The sequence below is a fragment of the Electrona antarctica genome (assembly GCF_951216825.1).
Source record: "Electrona antarctica genome assembly, chromosome: 3".
Lineage (NCBI taxonomy): Eukaryota > Metazoa > Chordata > Actinopteri > Myctophiformes > Myctophidae > Electrona > Electrona antarctica.
The window spans coordinates 15,949,377-15,974,906 of record NC_136808.1 but is presented as its reverse complement, the minus strand read 5'-3'; the positions used below and the strand labels follow the sequence as shown (position 1 = coordinate 15,974,906).

The following is a 25,530-nucleotide window of genomic DNA, read 5'->3' as shown; positions in this document are numbered from 1 at the left end:
GTAGTGTGACTGTGAGTCAACCAAAGCAAACACTGCTGGCGATCAGGTTGGATCCAAGACTAGAGGTCCCATTGATGATCATGTTGTTTAGATATTGAGTCCATGAAACTGTTGTGCTGCGCTCACACAGGCAGATACAAAGATAGTCTACCATTCATTGTCAATGGAAGCCAGCGACATGAAGATACAAAGCTACAACTAAATTGAACTGGCTTCAACTTCAGATACAAAGCGACAAATATGCAGTGAATCTTTGTATCTTTGCATCTGCCTGTGTGAACACAGCATTAGTAGAAAAAGCCAGATTCAGGATTGTAGGTAGACCTCGACTCAGCTTGAGAAATGTAAACCACATTCCTAAAACCACACACGGAAACAAGGCAAACAAAGAATACTAAAACCAGGGGTAATATTTCAAAGTTTTATTAACGAACATAATCTCTGAGGAACAACAGCAGTTCTCGCGCTCTCTGTACATGCAACTGTAGAAAATAACAATTTTGAATTTTAACTTTTCAGTTTAGTCTTTTTTTTCTCCATCCTCATTTTTCAGTTTCTCGCATTTATTTTTGCAGGAAATCAACAACAGCTAGAGGTGAAAGTACTGGATCCTTTTACAGCACTGACGATAGCAACAACCCCCCCCATAACCCCCAACCCCCCCCCAATAGCTGCTCCAACAATATGTACATAATTAAACTACATTGTACAAATAAAAAAGTTACATTGTTACATCATAATCACCTGCAGCGAGCGCACTTGTCTCGTTGCTGTTAGAACCCCACATTCTACGCAAGTTTTTAGACTAGTACAAAGAGAAGGGTGCAAAACGTCCTGGGAGGTTTATTTACAAAGCTATGTACAGAATGTCTCTTTCACGCATTACAGGAGGAAAATTTACACAGCGGAGACCAACTTCAACTCAAAACATACCACAGGTGTCAGAAAAAAAAAAGATAATAAATAGGTTATTTCTCACCATTTAAAGAGTAGTTCTCCATGCTTTTATTAGTCATTTTCCATTCTAAAAAGGGAACAAAGAAACAGCTACAGACCGGGTTTAATAAAACAAAAGAAAACTAAGGGGGGAAAAAGGCTTGAAATCGTGATTTGGGGAATTGGGGAGGGGGGGGGGGGGGGGGGGCGGGGGTCAAATTATGTTTGTGTCCAGTAAGAAAATCAAGCAAAAAAACAAGTCAAAAATAAACTGAGTGAATGTGAGTAGAGTAGAGGTAACATGTTGCTGACTGAGGCTAATATAATCTGGATGAGCATGGCGCCAAGTGCTTTACTGTGCATCTGAGGACTGCGGTGCGGTGGGTGGGCAGGAAACTAATAGGATTTGAATTTACCCAGTGATCACTTTTTATGTTAAGTGAATATTTACAAACTGCATACTGGAGACTAAGAGCCAACATGGATGGATGTGTGATGGCGTCTGTCAGCCAACACAATTTCAAGCCTTTCTGGTTCAAATAAACAAAAAAGAAAAAGAAAAAAAAAGATAAAAAACAGAAGTTAAAATCAAGGCAGGGCTCAAACTGTTAAAATGTGACACATGAAACTGAAACACACTTGATGTCTTGTAAACAATAGTGAGGGTGCGGTCGGTCGGGGCATAGTAACGCTATACATTCTGCTGATCCATAAGCAAAGTGATTGACATGCCACTGGTGTTTATGCTTCATACACGAAGATAAACAAAAAGACAATTTAAAAGACAAAACAAACAATTCCCAAGACAAACAAGATGACTTTAAACACTACATACATTGAGCTAAAATACCAAAGGATTTTGTGGACAAAAACACCCTTCTCCCAAAAGAATAAAAAATAAAAATAAACAGGGCTTTGAAATCAAACATCTGGCTATGTGCTATCTCTGTATAATAAACTGTGTATTTGTGTCTTTCAAAAAAATATCCAGGACTCTATTACTAGCCAACTTGCCTGCACAGTGGAATAGCAACGACCATTGCACTTAACTAGACATACCATACACAGCAATGCTGACGGTGTGTAAATAACAGCGAATATTGCCATCAGGATACATGAGCAGCTCTCACACACAGACAGGGAGCCTATGTGATAGGTCAGGAAAGCTATTTAAAACCAGGGCGCACTAAAAAATACAGAAAGAATACAAGTCATCATCACAAATCAACCTTTCAATGGGATAAAAAAAAAGAAGAGGAAAACATCTACCCAACACTTTAGCACAGGCTAATCCTTTCCCCTCTACTGTTTAATGTGTCCACTTTTTTGGTTCATACTGAGATTAAAGTTTCTTAACTGCCGCGTGACAAGGTCATGATTATGGCAACTGCCACCACACAACAGAGCTTCATGAGGAAACAACTTCAACTAATCATTTAAACGTCTCGATATCCCTGACAACACTAGCCATAGCCAAACCCCTTACAGATTCTAAGTCCTGATAGAACTTGGAAGGCTGAAGTGACAAGAATCTGCCTGGTGATGCAGCGAAATGGATATGAGCCTATTTTTTTAAATTAAACAGATCTATCCTGGGAGGGTTCAACATAATTCTAAAATGATAATTTTTAAAATGTGCTATTCAGATTTTTAACATGTGAAAACAAATTTAACTCAAAGGGCAATCAGGTTCTGGCATTTTCTGAGGACATTACTTTGGTGCCATCCAGTGAGTAAAGGCAGAACAGCACCTAGACAATCAGCTGTTCTCCAATATTGGATACGGCCTGACAAACTGGTACAAAACACAAACACACTATAAAAACTCTGGAATGAAGCCTTTCCATTGCAGTCACTATCCTTCAGATATCAGTCCAGTTCATGTCCTAAGCGAGCTAATAGCCAGCATGTTGAATACATGAATCTGGACTGTTGCCTAAAGCAATAGGACTAGCAGAAAGAAGAGCTGACAGAATGACCTGTGACCGGTTTCAGACAAAGAAATTTGTAAAGACCAAAAGTAAATTCAGTCCAATGTACAAAATAAAAGACTGGGAAAATGAATTTGAAAAAGCAAATTTGATGTTTTTTTCTTGTGAATGACATCTCTCACACTCATCCCACCCAGATATATTTAAATATGACTTTGCCTGACATTGAGTAACTTATAATTTTTTTTCCACTGTAAAAAGGCATTTTCTTGGTTTGAATTTTTTCAGATATAATTGTGTAGTAAAGCAATGAATAATAAAGCTCTGTCTATTCTTTAAATAAATCCATAATAACCATTCTGCTACATCTGAAGGACTATACGGCGATTGGCCCCCTGGGAGGCCCTGTTTAATCCAGAAGAGTTCTCGATCAACTTAGCTAGGGTGTGGTGTGGTGATCCAAGCCCAGGTGAAGTGCATTGACCAACCCTGGACAGAAACTAGAGATGGGATCATACAACTGTGCACTGGAGTCTTTCAAATACTGACAGAATCGTGTACACATTTTGGCCCATGGGTATGAGGGGGGAAAGTGCTGCCCAAAAGTGAACTATACATACAAAGATAATTTTTCTTTCATTTATTTTTTCTTTACACTTAACTGAGTGATGTTACAGTACATAAGTTATTTACAACTGTGCAGTAATGTGTGGCAAAATAAATTATCTAGAAGGCAGCAAGTATACATTGGTTAACGAATATAAAAACTGTACATAATTTACGGAATACAACTTTTTTTTTTCTTTTTCTTTTTCTTTTTCTGTTTTCTTTTGTTTTTTGTTTTTTTCCATTAAACTAATATTGGCTCTGTAGTGTTTCAAGTCACTTCCTCAGAAACAATGAAATGCCCAAGTAAAGTAAAATAGACAAAAAAGAAGAATATTTCTCTCCTCTCTCTGAACCACCATAATTGTAAATGTCTCTTTGAAGCGCAACATTTGTTGAGTTTTGTTTCCCGTGATGTTTTTGCAGTCCGTGGCCATTTCGTGAGTGTGTTGGAGCACTGAAGGTGGCTGAGGAACGCTCCGGTCCGTCCTCAGAAATCCACTCATAACCTCCTCCATCTAGCCAGGCAGAGAGGCTGCACAAACAGTCTTTCCTCTCACGATGCTGGGCCCTGATGTACACACACTCACACACATTCCAAACCCTATGCTGTAGTCCAGTGTGCTGCCGGGGCACTGCAGCACTTTTGTATGGAGCAGTGTGAACGGAATGGGGGCTTTCTCTGGTTTTAAGGTCAGAAAGCCCCACAACCATCAGAGGCTGGATCTAACAGCTTGGTCGATCTGTCCCAGCCATCCTGTTATAGGGATACATGGAGGATATCCCACGTGATACACCTAGGTTCTGTCCCTGTACTCTGGGTCAGGAGTCAGGACCGAGCGCTGTCTAGTTCTCCAGGCCCACCAGGAGCTCTGGTTCTATAGGGGGAGGCTTCTCCTCAGTCCTCCCTCAGGACAGGCACCACACCAGTGGGAGAGCTCCTCTCTGGTGCTCCCACCTTGCGGTATTATGGTGGGTCTGTTAAAGCGGGGACCAAAAAACAAATGCAGAAAATAGAACTCTATCCCCCTCTCTCATTAACTGAGCACTGGGGAGCTGTGTCCCGCCATCAGAGCTCCAAAGCAAAAAGCTGTTTTTTTGCTCTCCTACTCTGATCAAACAAAAGCATAAAAACTTCCGAGGACAAAAGTGCAAGTTGTGTGTATTTTCTTTTCCCCCCGATAAAAAGATGCTTCCTCTTCTCACGGAAGGGAACTGTAAGCAAGTTTTTTTTTCTTTACTTTTGTTTTTCTATATAATATATAGTTTTGTCTCGCTAAAGTATTCTTTCAAACTCGCTAGCCCTTTCCATTCGTTCTACTCAACGAAGTCTTTTTGAGAAGAAGTGATGCACAAGTAGTTTGCTCTCTATCTCTCTATAAGAATGTGTGTGTCATGCCGGCAACAGGACAAAGTCATCATTGACGTCGACCATTGGCACATAGAAGGAGGGCACCTCATTGACACAGAGGGACTTGTGCCCTGCAGGGTCCAGCTCCTGCACCTTGAGCTGCCACTCCATTCTCTGCACCGCATTGAGGGCAGCCGCCTCATGCTGTTGCCTCATTAACAGACATGTCTGGGGGAAGAGAAGAAAACAAACAGGGTTCAAGATTAAAATATTGTAAAATGGTATGAGTTGATTCTTAAAATTTGGAAGTGAGAATTGGGGTTGGCAGTCAGAGCATGTGAGCGTCGCGGAGCGGCCGGGAAATCCACTCTTCGCTTTTGACGGCTTTTGTCCCGCTCGTTCATTCGCTCGTGTTTGATCCCCACGCCGCTCTCCGCTCGCCTTCATTTGCACAACGGGCGCTCCGTGATCCGCTCGGATACGCCCACTCAACAGCAAGAAAATGACGGGGGTAAAAAAATAAAATGCTGTTTTCTTGAAATTGTATAATTAAACACATCGGCATTATTGCCTGAAGACCATCGGAGCATAAATATTTACGTGTTTAAAAAAGTGTTATCGGAAAGCTGTTCTGACCCATTTTAAAACCTGCCCATCGCTCAATTCAAAATCCACCCGCAACACTCCTCGCACCTCTCACGCTCCGCGGCGCTTACATGTTCTTTTGGTAGTGTATAAGCGATATAGAGGGTATGCGCGTGACATCATCATCATACCCGGAGCTAATGCGGGAACACCTACTGAGTGGGGGAAAAACTTCCTGGCCTTGACAACCAACCACAAAAGTCCTATCTGATTGCATTAAACAACGTTAAACTCACTTTGCCACTAAATTTGCCACTTAATGTCAATATTCTAACATTTACCTTCATGCGGTCGTATTTGTCATCCACATCCTGGATCCAGGAAATGAACTGGCGAGCGTTGAAGCGATCTCTCACAGACTTGTTCTCATCCACCTGGGAGCACAGAATATGAAAGAATAGCTAATAAATGATATAGTTTCAGACTGAACACTTATGTTAATGTGCTGCTGTCTGCTTTCGAATGCTGCACTGAGAAGCTAGCGGTATAATTTACTTTCCATGCCAACAAACTGTACAGTATATCAAAACCCTGTCCCACCTGGCTCTCTGATGGCATATTGTACACTTCAGAGTCTAGCAACATGGTGCAGGCACTGAATGGCACTGACTGATTGGCTATTGTCCTTGCCGCTCTGCAGTGGACCCTCAAGACTTCCTGCTCACAGGACACAATCAGCTTTTCCTGTTAACAGAGACGGAGAGAAAGAGAGAGAGAGAGGACATTCGGTTAATGGAAATGGTTTTCGATCAACAAAGAAATCATCATGCACAGAAATCATCAGAGTTGATTCATTAGAGTAAGACGAGATGGATTTCTGATTGTACGCCACTCACAAACTTTTCTATTACATTGATTCTTTGATCTTTGATCAAAGGACTGTTCATAACACTCCCAGTGTCACATGGAGTGTGTGCCAATGTGGATGAAAGAGCAATGGAATGAGGAAACAATTGGAAACTATAAAGCATACCGGTATGTGTGACCTACCCTCTCAATGCTGTGCTGTAGTCTCAGCTTTCCCCGTATTCCCTCCTGCAGCCTGAAGAGCTCCTTCAGAGGTTCTGACAACGATGGTGGTGGAGCAATCTGTGAACAAAACACAATAAGGTAAAGCCTACAAACATCACGCATGTCACCTGACTGTTCAGTTACAGAAGGTTTGCAGTGTTGTAATTCCAAGTTTAACTAAATGAACCTTGCATGTTCTGGTGTGTTCTATTGTCAGTCAGGCTAACAATTTAAACCTTTTGTGTATTCTCTTTGTAGAAAAGGGAACCAGGACTGCTACTCACCACAGGGATGTGCAGCTTGCTGAGTGGCTTTCCATCCAACAGGTATGAGCCTGTGTAGGTGACATATTCAGCGTAGCACTGCGGGGCCTGGGGAGTGATGTAACACAGGATCTTCCGCTTCTCCTCAATTTTCTTCCTGATCTGCAGGTATTCAAAGTAAGGGTTGGAGCGGTCGCTGTGGTAGGGTTCAATGTCATCCAGCTTGATGGCATTGACAATCACAGCCAACGTCTGCTGGATCATCTCCCTGGACTGCTGCATGACCGTGTTGACCAGGACCTGCTGGACCTGCACTCCGGCCGAACGAGGAAACTTCCTCTTCCTCGGGTGTTGGGTCTGAGACTCCTCTTCTTCCACAGGCAGGGGGCGCCCTTTTGAGGTCTTGCTGATGACCACGGGGCCAGGACTAGGGGTCAAAGTGGGTGGGGCCACTACCAGGGTGGAGCTGGGGGTGGTCAAGGGGAGACTGACCGTCGGCTCCTTATCCTTCTCTATGGACAGGCAGGAAGGGGCTGAGGTGGGGGACGGGACGTGAACGGGAGCCGGAGTAATGCTTACAGTCGGGCTTGTTGTTACGGGGGTCGTAATAGCGGGTGAGACCATCACGCTGGCAGGAGGAGGGACAGAGACTGTGGCAGGAGCTGGGGGATTGTGCTTGCTCTGATTGGCCAGCATCTGGGCACGATTGCGGGTCATCCTCTGAGGGATCTCCTCCACCTTCTTGGGGACTTCAGTGGTTGTGGACACGGCAGCCAGGGTGACCGTTAGCTTGGATGTGGTCTCCTGAGTGTCTGACAGGTCTACTGGACTGGAAATGGTGACTGCCTCTGGGAGCTGAGGGAGTGGACTGCAGGACTCTGGTCCCACTGCAGGCTCAGGCATCTGCTCTTGTCTCAGGTCTGGCTTGACAACAGCCACTGGATCCAGAGGGACATGTAAATCAGTAAGGGCCTGAATGTGCCCGTGATGCTGCTGGCTGGCATCAGAGTTCACTGGTGAATACAGCATGTTGCCATCTGTCTCATCAGGTGCTTCGTATAACCCTTTGACCTCCAACACGCCGATCTGTTGCTGTTTAAGGGACAGTGAGCAATTGACTAGCACACTCTGAGGCTCAGGCTGGAACTCTGGCTCTGGCTCTGGCTGGAAGTTGGTAGTTGGAGAGGGAACAACCAAATCTTGCCCAGCTGATTCCCCTAGCCCTGAACCTAGAGAGGGGCTTGGAGCCTTAGCCAGGCTCGGTAAGTCCAGCTCCAATAAGTCCGGATCTTCATGTTCTGTGATGGTGTGTCGAATGTGGGCTGGCATGCTTTTGGTGTGGTCTGCTATTTCTGGTTCTCGAGCCTCAGCTTCCTCTGCCTTGTCTGGGAGGGGGAGTTCTGGCAGAGAAAAAGGCCCCAAGTCATCCAATTCATCCACAGCTGCAGAGAAGGGGTCTACAGGGTCTGCCCAAGGGACCACAGGCTCATGGTTCACATGAGCCTGTGGCTCCACATGGCTGTGGTTCACATCCATGTGGTTCTCATCAGTGGCGGTGAAGCCATGGGAAGTGGGTCTGCTGTCTGGACCCACACATGGTGGCTCTGTGTCCATCGGGTGGCTCTCCTCTGTGCTAGACTTGTTGCAGTCTGCGAAGAAGGACTCCAGCCTCGTGGAGGAGGACGACGTATTCATGTAGTTGGGTTCACTGTCTATCGCCGTGTCAGGCCTCTCTGGAGAAGGGATGTCAGCCACCGCCTCCTTCTGCTCATCAAAGTCAGTGTCGGGTACGTAAGACCTGGAGTAGGAGGCATATGGGGGAGTCACAGAGGGGTGACCGGGCATATGCTGCATTTCACCGTCCGAATGGGAGAATGGGCTGGTGATCTTGGAGACAGCAGCCTCTATCTCGCCATATGTCCTGTGGGGAGATTTGAGAAGGATCTCAGAGTTCCAGCCCATGCTGTGCTCACAGGAGTTTTCACCCAGGTTGGATGGAGGATGTGTGGGGGTGAGCTGGTGGACCTCTGGTGCCTGTCGCTCTGGGGACTCAGCAGGCCAGCTCTTCCTAAGAGGGTCTTCAACCTGAGGTTGAAACTCCTGAGGTTGAAAGGAGCACAATTCTCTCGCCTGTTCTGGCTCCTCGGCTGGACAATGATCTCCATCTACTCTCTCATCCAAATCGCCTTCACCTTCGTCTTCCTCTTCCTCCTCCTCGTCCTCCTCTTCCTCCTCTTCCTCCTCCTCCTCCTCCTCTTCCTCCTCTTCTTCGTCCTGCTCTTCGTCCTGCTCTTCGTCCTGCTCTTCGTCCTGCTCTTCGGGAAGGGAGGGCAGGTAGTCAGTGCCACTAACGGGGTCTGAAGGGATGAGGCTGGGCTCGCTATGGTGAGGCTCAGAGATGTCATCGATGTCCAGGGGTGGAAGAGCAGCTGGAGCTGGAGTCGGCGGGGCAGCAATGTCCAAGCAGGGCTCTTGCGGGTCCGGCCTGTGAATGGGTGTGGAGGGCTTGAGTAAGAAATTGTTGTATGCGCTCTCGGGGAGGTGTTCACTACTCTCTGACCCAACATGGGTGGATGCTGCTGTGTCTGGGGCTGGGTGAGCCGACTCCATCCGGGGCGAGAGCATCATGGGGGAGAAGTAGGACGGGGACATACAGTCCAGTCTGTCCATAGGCCCTGGTTTCTCCTCTGGAGGGTGAGAGGCCGATGCCTCAAATTCAGAACCCCCTTGAGCACTCTGCTGCCTCAGGAACTTATCCGAGGATGAGTGCAACTTATTGAACTCATCCTCCAAGGGTCGACGGACGTCTGATGATGCAGTGCGGCTGACAAGGGGAAGCTGGAGGTTCTTAGCTGGGGTCAGACAGGTGCCCTCCTGGAAACTATGGGATGAGTTCGAGTACCTGCTAGAAAACAAACAGATGGAAAGAAGGGGAGGTTAGGGTTTATAATGACAAAAGAAAAATGTAATGGTAGCAGTTAGGAACATGAGCTGTCATTCTATATGAGTGCTGGTAACACTAATATGACTGTGTGTCTTTTAATACCTTTCAAAGAAGGATGGTGAGCAGGCGTTCATTGACATGGTCATAGCTGATGAGTTCTGGCAGTCCAGACCATCAAACATGATGTCAGGGTAATCTTCAGCACTGCAGGAGGGGGTTCGAGGAGTCTGCATGACCTCCTCATAGCTGGGACAGGAGATGACAGACGTCGGTGTGGGGATACCTGTTGGTCTGTTTTGGTCTGGTCTGGGGGAGGCAGGGAGGTTTTCTTTCATTTGGTGACCAGCCAGCCAGTCCTTGGTGTTCTGGCTGTCAATGGGCTGGGACTTCCTGTCAGGAGACATCATTTGGGATGGGAGACAGACATCCTTCAGCTTCTTCTCCTTGAGTGCAGACTCCAGGCTGTTAGATTTCTTTGTTGATAGCTCATTGCGGTTTTTCCTCACCTCCTCTGTGGACTTGGTTTTGTCCTTCAGTTTTAGGTCCCCAGATCTGTGCCTCAGCTTTTCCATCTGTTTCATCCTTTCTTTATGTTTCTTGTGGCGCTCCTCGATCTCCTGGTCTTTCTTGCTTAACATCTGACCGAAGCTGGTAAGTCTAAGATCACCATCCACCAGAAGTTTTTCACGTGGGCGAATATCTTTCCGCACAGTTTCTTTAGATTGAGTGAGTTTTTCATTTTCCTCCTTAACCTTGGACTTTGTATGGTCCACCCTGTTGTCTTTTTCGATTGCATCCCTATTTCTGTCTTTTTTCAGGTCAAACTTTGGGCTTTCTTCTTTTGACCTGTCTTTCAGAACAGTGACCTGTGAACTCTCCTTCACCCCCGATTTGACATCATCCTTGGAGTGTTTGAATGACCCACAGCCATCGATGTACTTTTGATGCTTTTCTTCTTTTATTTTCTCCTTGTGTTTTTCCTTTTTCTTTTTGTCCTTCATCTTGTCACTGATGACACTACTCACTTTATCCTTTTTGGACATCTCTTTCTCAAACTCCAAAGTCTTGTCAAAGTCATCTTCTTCGGCCTTAGACCCATACGGGAACGTATAAGGGTCTGCCTCTAGAGGCATGGTCTCCTTTTCAAAGGGCTGGCTCTCCCTACGCACATAGGACTCTCTAATCTCCTCTGCCTTATCACGCTTGTCCACTTTCTCCTTCTTGATCTTTTCCTTCTCTTTGTCATGGCTTTTCTTGGAGGAGGAGGAAGAGGAATGGCGGTGTCTCTCTTTCTCTCTGAATTTGTCCTGTGGCGTAGATATGGATAAAGAGTCTCTCCTCTCCTCAGGGACATCTGGGAGGCTGATGGAGGAGTCATAGTAACTACTGAGGATTGGTTCATGACCCCGGTCGGTGAAGCTGTCTGAGGACATTTCACTGTTCTTATCGTTCGAGTCATCTTTATAATCATTCATGGCTTCCTCCTCCAGTTTTTCCAGGAGGGACTTTTCATTCTCGCCACTGCCTTTTGAGGGTTTCTTTTCCTTTGAGTGATCCAGCTTGTCCTTATATTTGCTCTTTGCCTTCTCCTCACTCACGTCCCTCTTGTCCAGCAGCTTCTGTTTATTTTTCTTGTCTTGGTTTGAGTCCACTGACATTCGGTCTTTCCTGTCCTTGTGTTTCGCATCAACAGAGTCTTTCTTGTCTTTGTTATGTTTCTCAAGGGAGCCTTTCCTCTCTTTGCCTGTGTCAAATCCAGCCTTTTCCTTCTTCTTATCTTTGTGTTCTTTCTCTTTTGCCTTTTCTGTTGCATGTTTGGTCTCGACTGAGTATTTTCTCACTTTTTCTGATGGAAAGTGATCTAGCTCATCTTGATCAGGTGTGGAGTCCTTCCTGTGGGAGTCGGAAAGACCAAGCGAGTCGCTTAACTTGGCCACACCCCCATTGTAGCTATCTTCCTCATCATCACTTTCATCCGTGAAAATGTCAGCTATCTTGTACCAGGTTTTCTCCCGGACCTTCTCAGGTTTTCTCTCCTCTTTCTTTACCTCCAAGAAGTCTTTCTCCCTGTCAGCATGCTTATCCTGAGAGGTCTTCTCTTTTTTGTCCTTGGTCTGCTCTACAGACATTTTCCGGTCTTTGCCGTCTTTGCTGTGAGAATCTTTATGTTTGTCTTTGGCTCCATCCTTCTTGTCTTTGGAGCCCCTGTCAGTGTCTTTCTCTTTAACAGCCTTCTCTGCGGAGATCTTTTCAGTCTTCTCCTCCTTCTGATCAGTTCCTCTGTCTTTAGGCTTCTCCTTGTGCTTGTCAGGTTTTGTCTTCTCTCTCTTCTCGGCTCCATCTCCCTTCTTTTCTTTCTCTTTTCCAGAGTGATTTCTCTCTCTGATATCAGATGTTTTGCCAGCAGACTCCGTATCTTTGAAGAAAGCATCGTTGCCATAGTCATCTCTCACAGACTCTTGCTTGATCTTTGCGTCCTTCCTCTCTTTCGTAGACTCGTAAGAGTCTTTACGTTCTCGGTTGTTGTCCACAGAGTCCTTCTCTTTCTTCTCCTTGACAGCCTCTGTTGACTCCTTTCGCTTCTTTTCCTTTTCAACTGAGTGGCCGGAGTTCAGTTTCTGTTTCTCCACCCAGTCCTTTTTCTTTTCATTTACCTTTTCTGATGATTCCTTCTCTTTTTTCTTGATTGGGGCTTCTTTCTCTGCTCGTTTCTCAGCATGATCCGACTTCTTATCTTTGACTTTGTTTTCTTTCCGTCTAGTTTCCTCTTTCACTGTCTCAACAATAAGTTTAACAGCGTTGTTTGTTTTGTATTCCTTGTATTCCTTTACAGGAGGAGCGTCCCAGCTGTCCTCCTCGTAGAGGGAGGAATCAGAGGTCATGTCTGAGGCCCATCTGTCGTGGTGGTCGTCTGAGGCACTGAGCTTGGTGTCTTCCATATTTAGGAAGCGGTTGTTGACATCATAGCCTTCATACTCAGACTCCTCCTTCTGAATCTTCTCCTTTTTAGATTTTTCCTTCTCTTCCTTGGAACTTTTCTCCTTGTCCACCTTTAGATGTTTCTCCTCTTTCAGGTCGCCCTTCCTATCTGCCTTTGAGAAGGACTTCTCCTTGGACTTCTTCTTTTTGTCCTCTTTGTGAGCCTTCGGTTTCTCCTCCTTAGGTTTCTCCTTCTCCTTGACATTTCTCTCTTTTTCAGCTTTCGCAGGCTTCTCACGCTCCTCTTTGCTGACCTTCTCCTTGTTGGATTCTTTTGCCTTCTTATTTTTCTCCTCCTTGACAGCTCTCTGCAACTCTTTTCCGGATGACCAGTCCTTGTCTTCAGACTTGCCTTTGGAGATCCGTTCCTCCTTTTTCAGATGGTCTTTTTCATGTTTGGACAACTTGACCTTGCTTTCAGCAGGAGATTCACTCTCGACAATTAATGGCTTTTGCCTTGAATCATCAAAATCAAAAGAGTAGCTTTTGACAAACTTCTCATTCATGTCTTGATTGAGCACTAGACTGGGGGCTTTCTCCTTTTCCTTCTCTTTGTTTTTGTGCTTGTGCTTCACTTTATGTTTTTTCAATACTTTACCATCTACATCGGTTTTCGAGACTGTACTGTCTGCATTGGAGTTCTTGTAGAAGTCCTTCTTGTCTAATGTGTTGCTGTGCACATTGTTGTTTTTCTTCTTGTTCTCCTGTGCTTTTTTCTTCACCTGTTTGACCGACTCTACACTGGAGTCTGCCGAGGAATAGTCGGACTCACTGGAGAGCCGTGTCCTGACCGAGTCGGACAGGGAGCTGACGTCTGACCACGCAGGTGACGACACTGTCTTCCAACCGTCTGTCCTCCACTGCTTAGGGTGCTGCTCTGCTAGTGATGGCACTTGTTTCTGAGAGTTCGGGTTACCATGAGAGGAAGAGGAGGATTCTTTTAGGCTCGTAGTGGAGGAGTCCTTTATACTATTCAAGCCCTTATTAGAGTCCTCACTCTCCATGTCGCCGCATTCAGAGTCTGACGTGCAGAACTTATCATTGACTTTACATGGGCGGACCTCTTTACTGACATTATTTTTTGTCTCCTTCTTCCGCTTCTTTTTTACTTTATTTTTATCTTTCTGCTGTTTGGAGCTGAGTGTGGTAGAGTCCCTGGTCTTAGTATTAGTTGGCTGGGCCTGTTGCCGAGGCGCGGGAGTTAAACATAACGTCCTATCGTCCTCGTCAGAACTGTTACTGTCAGAGATAATCCGTCTAACAGTTTTCTTTGGTGTGAGCGAGTTGCTTTTGGAATAGGTTTTGACCTCCAGTTTGGGTATGGAGCTGACGCTGTTGGCCGTCTTAGGGACGGGCACGGGCACGGGCACGGCCATGGCCATGAGTTCCTTACGGAAGTCCTTCTTTAAGAGGTGCTTGTCATCCACAGGCGGGACACGTTCATCCTCATCATCCTCATCAAACTCATATTCGTCTTTGACAGGTGTGCAGGTGGCAGATTTGGGAGGGTCCATGCCGGTTTTCCCTTTCAGCTTAAGGCCCTTCTCAAACTCTGAGTCCGTGTTATTGCCATCGACAGAGCTGGATGGGGCAAACGATGGGGCATCTTCCTCCTCTGACGATTCTGAAGAGAAGACAAAGTGAAATCAATACACAATTCAAATCAACACGTTGGTTTCTTCGTTCCGTAATGGCTTGTGCAAATTATCTATGGCCAGTCACATGTCGATGAATGTTAAGAAAGCCTACATACCTGATGAACTCTCTTCACTGGAGGTGTAAGTGCCTTTCCCCAACAACAGATTTAGCATAGTAGGTGAGTTGGCAACCTTCAATGCTGTTTCACCTCTCCGGTTGCTTTGACGTGGGTCCCCTCCATACCGTAGAAGCAACTTAACCACCTAAAATACAACAACAGACAATGATTACAGAATGTAAGAGACAGTACACGCACCAATAAATTATAGATAGAGGGATGAATATGCACACACACACACACACACACACACACACACACACACACACACACACACACACACACACACACACACACACGCACACGCACACGCACGCACACACACACACACACACACACACACGTATCTATATATACAATTGAGAAGAGCACACTTAGTTCGGTTGGCCAAGTCATAGACCGTGACGTATGCAGAGTATGCGGAAGTGCCGTTTACGCGTGTTACGTCACTGACTTTACCTCTGCGTTTTCAACCCAGCTTTGTGGGTGTTCGCAGTTTCCCTTTCCGTGATGCGATGGACCGATTAGAGCGCCCACACAACCTGCCCAGCACGGAAAAAACACGGTCAGTGGCCAAAGAATAATGGCTGTCTGCCTTCGTTAAAAATGTACGGTTTGTGTGTGTGTGTCTCACTTAGATCGCACGGCCACAGACGTGTGGCGTTAGACGTGAGCGTGCCGCAGGCTCCTCACTCCTTGGGCTGTTTTTTGTCGCTGTATATATTTGCACACAAGTGAAATTTGTCCTGCATTTTACCCATCCTATTACTAGGAGCAGTGAGCAGCCATTGATGGGAGTGCTCGGGGAGCGGAGCAATTAGGGTTTAAGGGCTATATTATGCGCCTTATGACTAAAATTTCCCATTTTTTACCATTTAGAAAAACAATTTTGAATAGTTCAAATAGCCGATCTCACAATGTGTCAATGTAGATCGGCTAGTTGAACTATTTTAAAATAAATAGTAAGTGAGGGGCGCTCTTATCATACATCATCCTACATCACATTCCATGCTCAACCAATCAAATCATCACAAATGTAATTCCGGCCAATCACTTTTGGCGTCTTCACTCTTCTGCCCTCACTTTTGTCTTCAATATGTACTTTGCTCAGCCAATTAAATTAAAATATTGTGTGAATCACAAGCCAATGTTTGTGTTCACACAAACCCGGAAAGCTGGCATTGGAGGGGCCAAAAATGGCAAATAACGTTAATATTTCAATCGTGATGCGATGACGGAACCACGGATGGATGATCAAAACCACGGACAACGCTCGTAGTTTCAGGGAATATCCTATTTTAAGCATTATCCTCTGATTTCTTTAGTGCCTCATGTTGTCCTAGGATGAATCCTAATAAAATCAATCAAAATGCTGTAATAGTCTCTTAATCGGGGTTCGCCAGTCCAGGGCTGTGTGCTGACAATACAATATTTAGGGAAAATGTTCATTCTAACCTTGAAATGACCGTTGTTTGATGCATCATGTAGAGGGGTGTCATCATCCAGACCCTTGGTGTTGACCTCGGCCCCGGCTGCCAGCAGCTGCTTGGCCACATCGTAGTACCCTCTGTTGCACGCCTCATGCAATGCAGTCCAGCCTGGATATGATATGACAAGTGCCATAGAAATATATTCATTAACGTCAATGTCGGGCAGAAAGCTTGGATCTCCATGAAGTTCAAAGTTGTTGTTTTTTTCCTTCCGTAAATGAATGCCCTCCTTCGTCAAACTACACTACACTGTCACATGAAAGGAGCCAAAATAGCCCAGATACGAGCTCTACGTTGTGAGCTTGCATATCAGTTATTTTAACCATTTCTGAAAGATGTTGAGTCTGTGTGCAGGTTTTTATGAATATTGATCCAATGAATATGAAATTCTGAAATGCTGTCGTAAATATGTTTTTTTGGCAATACAAACAGATCACACAATACATTGACAATAAAAGAAACAAATCCTAACAAAAGGCTACCAGTCATAGTTCCAAGAGCCATCAATTACATTGTATGCACAGAACTGAGATGAGGCCTGCTTGTTCATAAGTCCTATATGGAACAAAGAATCGTGAAGCCCTAGCCTTCAGAGAAGGTACTGTGTACCGTCGCCCTGAAGTCCGTAAGGGAGTGGTTGCACCACTCAAAAATAAATAATAATAGCTGATCTACAAGCTCAAAATGACCTTTTGTAGATCGGCAACGTTTGCAGACGAGATTCGGTGTACGGACAAAATTGTTCCAAGTAGAATTGCGTCTCACCTGCAAAGTCTTTTACATTCACATCAGCGCCTTCACTGATGAGCTCCTTGATGCGCCGTGCCTCTCCGCGGATCGCTGCCCTGTGCAGCCGAGTCTCACCCCTCTCATTCCGCTTGTTCACTTTGTCTTTGGTTTTAGATGCAGAGTTTGGCGTTCCCTTCTGACCCATGGTGGACTGTGACTGGTGCTTTGGTGTTGTGTCTGCACAGATGAAAAATACAATTGTGTTAAAAAGAAGCACGTAGAGAGAACATACTCCATGTTTTACATTAAAAAAAAAAAAAAAAAATACAAAATAGAAAGGTTCACACAATCAGTGGTATGCAAGCTAGGTCGAGGTTTGTGAGATTAAGCCCAGACAGAAAGTGTGAAAACATGATCTCCCGCTTGCCTAAACCTACAGCCTGGTGGAGATAACAAGACTAGAGTCTAATAATGTGGCTTTCTTGTAGATCTCGGTTGTCATGTGGACAGTGTCAGTCTATGACATCATAATTGTATTTAACGTTTATTTAACACTCCGAGCGGTCTCCGTTTTATCAAATAATCCCACTCGTCGCCCAGGACAGAGATTAATCACAGGACATGATATCGTAACCGAGCGCTCCGCTCCACAGGCTGGGAGCGCCTGTTGGGCAACATTCAATGTCATTTCTGGTTGGGACGTCATCCAAAGTGGTCCCCCTCCATTTTAGTGGATGAGAGGAAATATCTTCAAACGTGAATAACTCTTGATCTAAATCAATCCGTCCAATTCTAATTTCTAACCAAAGACTATGTTTTTGACGGTCAATCGCGGTCCCGTCGCGAGAACCCCTGGTCTACAAGACGGCTCACACCATAGGATCCACGATGTAAAAAGACATTCTCTTGAGAGGCGCTAGACACACCAATGCCTGGCTTTTGAAATTACGTCATATGGCAGCCAAATCTATGGACATTTCATGTTTGTTTTAGGGCACTAAACGTGTCGTCATGAGGCAGCCAAGTCTGCAAGGATTTTAACCCATTTAGGCCTGACCTCAAAATTGAAAAAGAATCTTCTAAATCCTCCAATTTTCTGAAATAAATGTTTTCACGATTTTTCAAAAATAGCAGACCTACAAGCTCGTAGTGCGCCACTCGGTGGCGCGCTATGAGCTTGTAGATCTGCTATTTTTCAATAGCTAAATTATAACATGTTTAAAACACCAAAAGGGGTTCCCGCCCAAAATGGGTTAATGTTTGTTTACAGTAGTTAAACAAACATTGACGACATGAGACTTCATGTGGCCAATATAAAAACCTCTTGTGAACACACGTGCATTCATGTCTCTTGTAACGTACTATATAGTGGCAGTGAATCTGAAATTAATGAATGAATGTGACTCTGCCATATGTGGCAGCCAAGTCTATAGACTTTTAATGTTTGCTTTAAGCAGTGACATGTGCCAGCCACAGTGGGCGCCCCTCACTTCATACGAGTGTGATTCTTTTTAAAATAATAACAATAACATCAATGCAATACTATCCATGACTGTCGATGACAACAGACAAAAACAAACCGCGTGAACCCCTCCTAGCCAGTAGGGGGCAGGCTAGGTCTAGAAATCAGCAGCCAAGTGGTAGGACCAACTTCAGTAAAGCTCATTTCATCACATTTACAAGATTAAATGCAAGCCTTAATCACATTTACATTATTGAGTTTCCACAGCTATTGTCCCAAATGCTATTTGAAACTCACGTAATCTATGGGCATTCCTTCAGGCATACACTAATGGAATGAATATACATAGTGTAGCACACATACATCATGGTTCTGTGTACACAGAATTTTGTGTACACAAAAATGTGTACACAGAATTTTATTTACACAGAATTTTATTTAGTGTTCCACTAATATAAAGAACAATTCCTTGACGATGGAAACCCAACATGTATAACTGAAACACTGAATTAATCCAATAGCAGGAACCAGATCAGATATGAAACAAACAAAGCAATAATTGAAAGGACCCTGAATGTAATTGCAAAAAGATTGTCAGTCTCACACCAACACAACATCACTGAGGACGTTACTTTCATCTCCCCCATAATTTGTTTAATTTGTTTGTGCCGTTTTCCCAAAAAACAAGTGTATGAACGTTTGTTGACGCAAAACAACAAGGCCCAGCGCACGTAGACGAAGACAGCAGATGTACACAGCGCTGCAATAATGTGAATTGATGAGGGTTATCTTGTATAATTTAAATCTAATTAAGCGGCAGGGTCTGTTCTTCACTGGAGCATGGCACAATGGTGTGGCAAGCGGGTGATGAGTGACAGAGGCACGTTGCAGTCACGCCAGCAGCATACAATTTGACCCCTATGCACGTACCCTTATGATTAACACGAACCACAAATGCTACCCACCCACCTCGCACGGACGGACACACACGTCACTCACACATAGCTCCACTCCTTCACCATAAAGTCCTCCGTATTAAATTCATCCATTGGTGTCTCCGAGAGTCTACAAATGTATTGCAACTCTCAGAGTTGAATTAACACTGAGGATGTCACTGTGTTCCTCGTCAGCCACCACTGACCCCCAGGGAAGACGTGGCCTCCATTACAAGCACGCACCTGGACTGTTGACGGACTCTTCAGCTGTCATTTGCATGAGCAAGGCCACCTGCTGCCGCTCAGAGAGGGGGTAATGCCCGGCCCGGATCCCTGGCCTCTCCATACCAAACGGCAAGCCTGCCTTCCGGGTGTTGGTAGGCTCCTTTTTAATGCGCTTCCGCTCCGGACCTTGCTTCTCTGTAAAGAGAGAGAGGGGCAAAGCAAACCATGTAAAGCTTACTGAGCACACAAACACACACAAAAACAGATTTTTAGACCACTTAGTTATGAGAATACAAGTGCAATATGCATACCGGTATTCTTTTTGGTATTATTGACACTTCTGGCCAGTAACTTTCTTCATTACTGTGAATTGACGTAGTGTAAATATTGTGATATAATATTATTTGTTAAATACATCTGTGAATGTCACTGATTCAAAGTAAAGCACAGGCTGGTCGATGTCATTCAATATATCTCCTGGTATCTTCCACTGGTAACAAGTCAGGCGCCTCTTGTCTAAGTTAGCGTCTGTGAACATATGATTGTGTATAGCATCGAGGTAAGGTCCATATATTTTAGGCGCCTGCTGGTGTCAAGGTGACAGAGGTGACTTTACTGGGTGATTACCCAGGTGCCCATGGGGTACGGAGGTTACAGTAGGCACAGTGTCTTGTTTATGCTTGTCTGTCTGTATCCAAGTCAGTCAGTCAGAGAGGAGTGGAGGGTACAGGGCCACTGCAACTTGGCAGAGCTACAGTTATTATGAAATAGTTGGTGTACATTTCAACTCAATGTGGCCTGGCCAAGGTCATGCCGCTTAGCTTGCCTGACTGAGACATAGTGCTACTGGATAAAAGCAGCTACTCCACACAGTGGACCACAATTATTTTCAGTGGCAGTGTGTCCAGGACGTGACAGACAATCTACCCCTTGTGGATTGTCTTAGGTGTGAAAGTACCCGTGTACATGATAACAAAGCCAGATTGATTGATTGATACACTCGTGTGCCAGTGTCACATGCAAAAATAGCAGATCTACAAGCTCACAAAAAGGAAGGGGGGACTGATCATGATTGACCAACCGTAAGGTCTATTTCTCCAATAAAATGTATCACTGTTTAAAGCATCAGCAATAACAAAAATAAATACATTTAATTATTAAATGACTGCGCTGTAATTACTAAATTATGACAGCAGGGAAACTCATGACGAGTCTGCTTTACACTCCGTTGCACAACTGTGTCACTTGACTAAAATTACTATTTCAAAGTTTTAAATTGGTTACCGGTATGTTCATCACATGACAGGGATGTGTAAATGAGCCCTATAAGGGTTAAGAAAAAACGAAATAGAATACAACTGCGTTGAGAGGCTTGTACATAGACACCAGCAGAGTGGCAGATGTGTCGGAGTCTGACTAGGACTTCTGTAGTGCTATGACTGGCAGTGTTGCTCAAGGCCACAAAAACAAAATTAATGGGGGAAGAGGGAAACATGGCGGATCTGGCTTCCGGTGGCTAAAGGTTTTCCAGGGAAAGATTTTCCACAGTGATGAATACGGAGCTGATGAACTTTCACTAACATCTGTGAACACTTACAGTTAATGTACCCCCACCCACCGTCTCTGATACACTCTCACGTTCTCAGAGGCATTTGCCATTTAGACACATTCCTCCTGCTACGACTTAAACAGCAGGAACCACAGAAGCAGTCCAAACATGCTTTTTTTTCGTTGAGCAGCAGAGCAGAGAAAAATGCTATGCTAGCCTTTCCAGGCTGTGTTTACAAGGCTGGGCACTAGAAACACAGTAATGAGACTGCTTCACCATTACAGAGGATTGCTATGAAACAACACTTAAGGACCCAGTCAACTGTGCTGATCCACCAGAGCAGTGTTTTCCAATCACGGGGTCGTGGCCCAAAAATGGGTTGTAACCTCATTTGTGTGAGTAAATATCCAGGTTTTTCTTATTAACCGTACCTACATGTTTTAATTAAAACATTTGATTCAAAAGATTCTCAGAAAAAAATGACTAATACCATTTTTATGAACATTTTTAAATAAGGCTTATGTGGTTGATTCAATAGATTCATGGTGTATTTTTGCAAGTTTGGGTTCCTGGGAGACACCACAACACATTTAGTCTCAGTCTCACACACACTGCAGACGCTAACACAAAGACAAATCTGCACTAGCTCAGAGCTAAACTAGCTCTGAGGAAGCAATCTAGCATGTCGGCTAGCTGTCCTGCTACTAAGCCTAAGCCCCCAAAACCTAAGTCCCCAAACTAGACAAAAACGTAGTCAATCGTATTCTACAAAACTTGAGTTTCACCCTCTACTTCACTACACTTACTGTGCTATATAATTTGTGTGTGTGTTTAAGGAACTGCTGGGTCAATTTAGTTCTGTACATCTGTACACTGCCAGAGTAAACACACAAACAAACACGATGTAGTCTTTCACCCATTCTACACCAGCAGTTACACACGAGGGCCATCTCACTGAGAGGATCCAAATACATAAATTTAACAATAACGGGTGGCTGTAATTTATGCCAACTCGCAAGGATCGATTTGTCCGCCGTCTGTCAATGTGTTTGTTGGTTATATGTTCTTGGTGCTTTGTGGAATCTCAACAGCAGTGCTAGCTGGCAAATAAAATTCAGTCTTATCGACCCGAATTTCTAACATCAGCAATAAACACATCCTCAAAAATACAAATATAAAAAACCAACTGGCATAGCAGCCGTGACTCGCAAACTAATATCTGTCCCCCACACGAGTGGTTGTATGTGTTGACAGTCTGATTCTCCAACCAATCAGTAGTCACCAGCTTTACACGTCACTGGTTTGGAACCAAAAGAACATCAATGGAGTGAGGCCAAATGTGGCATCCTTTTTGGCCCCTTTCGGCCCCACTGAGCCCACTTTGGACAGGTCCTTTTAAACGACAAGTAGGCGGTGCGGTGTTGTCGTGTAGTCTGGGGACTTGCCAATGAGCCGCCCTGATTAGAGTATGTTTATGCATAATATCAATATGGCTGACTAATTTGTAACACACACACACACACACACACACACACACACACACACACACACACACACACACACACACACACACACACACACACACACACACACACACACACACACACACACACACACACACACACACACACACACACACACACACACACACACACACACAAAAATGAAGTTCAGGCACAGGGAATGTTTTCAAATTCAATATCTATGGCCAACTGTCTACATCAGCATATGCAAAATAATACTTTAGCAAACTTCCACTGCTGTGATCCTGAATTATGTTACTTCGAGAACCCTGTGTAAATTCAGGATAAAAATCACAGCGGATCCTGAAAATACTTTCCAGATGAATCAAAAGTAAGGGATCGCCCTTGGTTTTCCTTAGGTTTGCATTTGCAAAAATGTGATAATAAGAATCTAATGAAGTAATCAAGTGAAGTGTAGGACACAGTAAACTAGTTCCACGTGAATGCAAAGAATGTTCAGCTGCAACGACTTCACTTTCACACAAATCAGGAAATGTCACATACATTTCCCATTCCCCTTCATGTAATTACATGAAGATAGATTGACGCAAAGCAACATTAGTGCCAGGTTCCATGGAATGTCTGCAGAACGTCTTTCAGATGGAAAGGTATGCCCTTGCTCTCCTTATAAAGCTTAGCACACTGGCACAGTGAAAAGTAAACTATCCTTGTAAAGTAAACTTGTGCACACTGGCACAGTGAAAAGTAAACTATCCTTTGCTGATGACGACAACTTGACTGACAAGATAACACAAAAACACGAACAAAAAAAGGAGCATTTTGGCTTTGTGGTCCCTAACCTGAGCCATGGGTGTGGATCACAAGAGCAGTCTGGCCATAAATGCCAGTGGCTTTGATATGGCAGGCAGACAAAGCAATTGTGTTGGCTAGACTCTAAAGGAAGAAAGGCGATTAGTCGAGCTGGCCAAACAAAGAGACGGTTAGGTTAGCAAGCCAACAGCTACCATTGCCAGAAGAACCACACTAACCAGCTCAACCAGGTATATTCAAGCTTGTTTGTACTGTCCATAGGTTGAGAGTTGACAGAGAAAGAGAGACACTGAGAAAGAGAGGGGGATGGGGATTGGGGAGAGAGTTGAGACAGAGAGGGAAATCAGATATAGTAAAAGTTAATGTTCTGCTTTACAGAAACTCACATCGAATACAAACAGGAAATTAAGGCAGAAGAGACAGGAAATGGCCAACAGGATGTCAGTGCTTTGTGTTGTGTAACAGGGAAATGGAGAGAGGACGAAATACTTTGTGTGTGGCACACAACATGTTTAGATGGATTAATCAGCAACTGTATAGCCAGTACAGTGTGAATCTTTTTTATTCAGAGGGTGTGAGAGTGTCTGGAAGACAGAGGGAGATACAATACTGTGCGTTACAGCCTGCCAGGGTTAAAATGGTGTGAGCAACAGATCTGTACAATCACCGTGTCCTTCTGCCACCCACGCTATGTACTGTAGCTATAAAGCTTTAGCTCACAGCCTAGCCCATCTGCTGTGATTGTGAAGTTTGTGCTAAGCTGTGGTCAAAGGTGCTACAACAATCATTAACCTAAACAACTGACAGAGGAAGAACAGTTGAACATGTATGTGTAATTATATTATATAAATGACATAGATGAGCTGATGATGAAATGGCCATGAAATTGGCCATAAGATAGAATAAAACAAATCTATGAAGACTTATGGTTTCCTGAATGTTGTTGTGGCTGCTGGTGGTGAAGAGGAAGAAGGGAGAGAGAAGCGGAAGGGGGTGACCTCAGGGAGAAGGAATGCTGCTGTCCAGCACTGCTCCAGAGGAGGTCAAGGGAGGCTTGGAGATTTTGTGGAGGGTGGGCGGCGCACTGAAACTAGAGCTTGCATAACTACACAATGATTCCCTGAAAAGCACGGTGTCCTCATCTCACACACATCACTTCTACTCTTGCCTTGGTTAGGTGATTTTGTCGTTTGTAAACAGCAAGGTTGTAATCTACATTGCACACACATACACACCAGCAGGACAGCCCTAGCATTGCATACCAATGCAGTCTTGTTTTCTTCAAAAGTTCTTACTGCTGTTGGAATAAATTGTAACTTTGTGAGATAAACTATTTTGCTTAGGCTTAATATTCATCACAGCCGTGGTAACCAAACTGGATTGATTCACTTTACATACGGCAGAAGAGTTAGCAAGCATCAGGTGATCTACCTCAATACAAGTTAGCCTTCCATCCCATGTTAGTTGTACAATTTCCATTGATGTAAAAAAATCACACAGTGGTGCAACTACACATTTATTGTTATAGTTACTGTACATTAGAACCAGGAAAGCATCTGTCGGCATCTGTCGGTGATGTCAGTGACGTCACATACTAACCATAGCAACCATTCTCACCCCTACAGGCACAAACACACACGGGTACTAACAAAGCCAGTTGTTGGGAGTGGTTTGCACCACTCAAAAAGAAAAGAAAAAATCACACCCGTGTGAACTGAGTGGTGCAACTACACATTTATTGTTATATCTGTGATGTCAGTGACGTCACATACTAACCATAGCAACCATGCTCGTTTTTTTGGTTGCTAACCATAGCAACCATGCTCGTTTTTTTGGTACGAACAAACACGGGTACACGGGTACAACGCCATTGGTGGAGTGGTTTGCACCACTCAAAAAAGTGAGGGGCATGCTTCATCATCATACATCACATTCTGTGCTCAGCCAATCAAAAATGTTGCCCATGGCAGGGGTTTGGTTGTGTCACTTAGCGAAAATAATACGTTCAGCTAGCATTAGCAACATATTCATATGACAATGTATAAATGAGGCTTTATGTACAGAAGCAATTTTTTCCCGCAATAGTGGCATAAAGAAGAGCCAAAGAACCACACAAAAACTAAAGCATTTGGGAACCAGAGGCATCAGGTATAACACCACAGAGATCTATTGTTAGCTACACTATGCTGCTTGACTGTTGTCTGTAGATTCTATACAGTTACAACAATAGTCTAAACATTTATTTAAAAAATGACTGACGTCGTTTGCTCCATCTATTTCTCACCCTCTGAACCCCTAATTGCTCCCGATGTGCTGGTTGGTGCCTTGCATGGTTTCCTCCGGCATCGGTGTGTGAATGTAATGCACAATCTCTGTAAAGCGCCTTGGATAAAGGCGCTATATAATTAAGCTATAAGCCACGAG

The 25,530-nt window shown here is 44.4% G+C and overlaps 1 protein-coding gene across 2 annotated transcripts in view; it reads right to left on the bottom strand.

Annotated features, from left to right (window-relative positions):
* Window positions 1-407: 407 nt before the first annotated feature.
* The window catches only part of ankrd11 (ankyrin repeat domain 11), a 172,831-nt gene continuing 147,708 nt past the window's right edge, over window positions 408-25,530 (bottom strand). The window contains exons 5-14 of one of the 2 annotated variants that reach the window (XM_079497837.1): window positions 19,282-19,458; window positions 16,678-16,878; window positions 15,878-16,020; window positions 14,420-14,567; window positions 9,790-14,290; window positions 6,765-9,648; window positions 6,460-6,558; window positions 6,010-6,153; window positions 5,751-5,843; window positions 408-5,052 (exon numbers count right to left, since the gene is read on the bottom strand). In XM_079497837.1, coding sequence (XP_079353963.1) covers window positions 4,867-5,052; window positions 5,751-5,843; window positions 6,010-6,153; window positions 6,460-6,558; window positions 6,765-9,648; window positions 9,790-14,290; window positions 14,420-14,567; window positions 15,878-16,020; window positions 16,678-16,878; window positions 19,282-19,458 — 8,576 coding nt within the window. In that variant the 3' untranslated portion in view covers window positions 408-4,866. The remainder of the gene's footprint in view (window positions 5,053-5,750; window positions 5,844-6,009; window positions 6,154-6,459; window positions 6,559-6,764; window positions 9,649-9,789; window positions 14,291-14,419; window positions 14,568-15,877; window positions 16,021-16,677; window positions 16,879-19,281; window positions 19,459-25,530) is intronic. The other variant, XM_079497838.1, reaches the window with a different exon arrangement.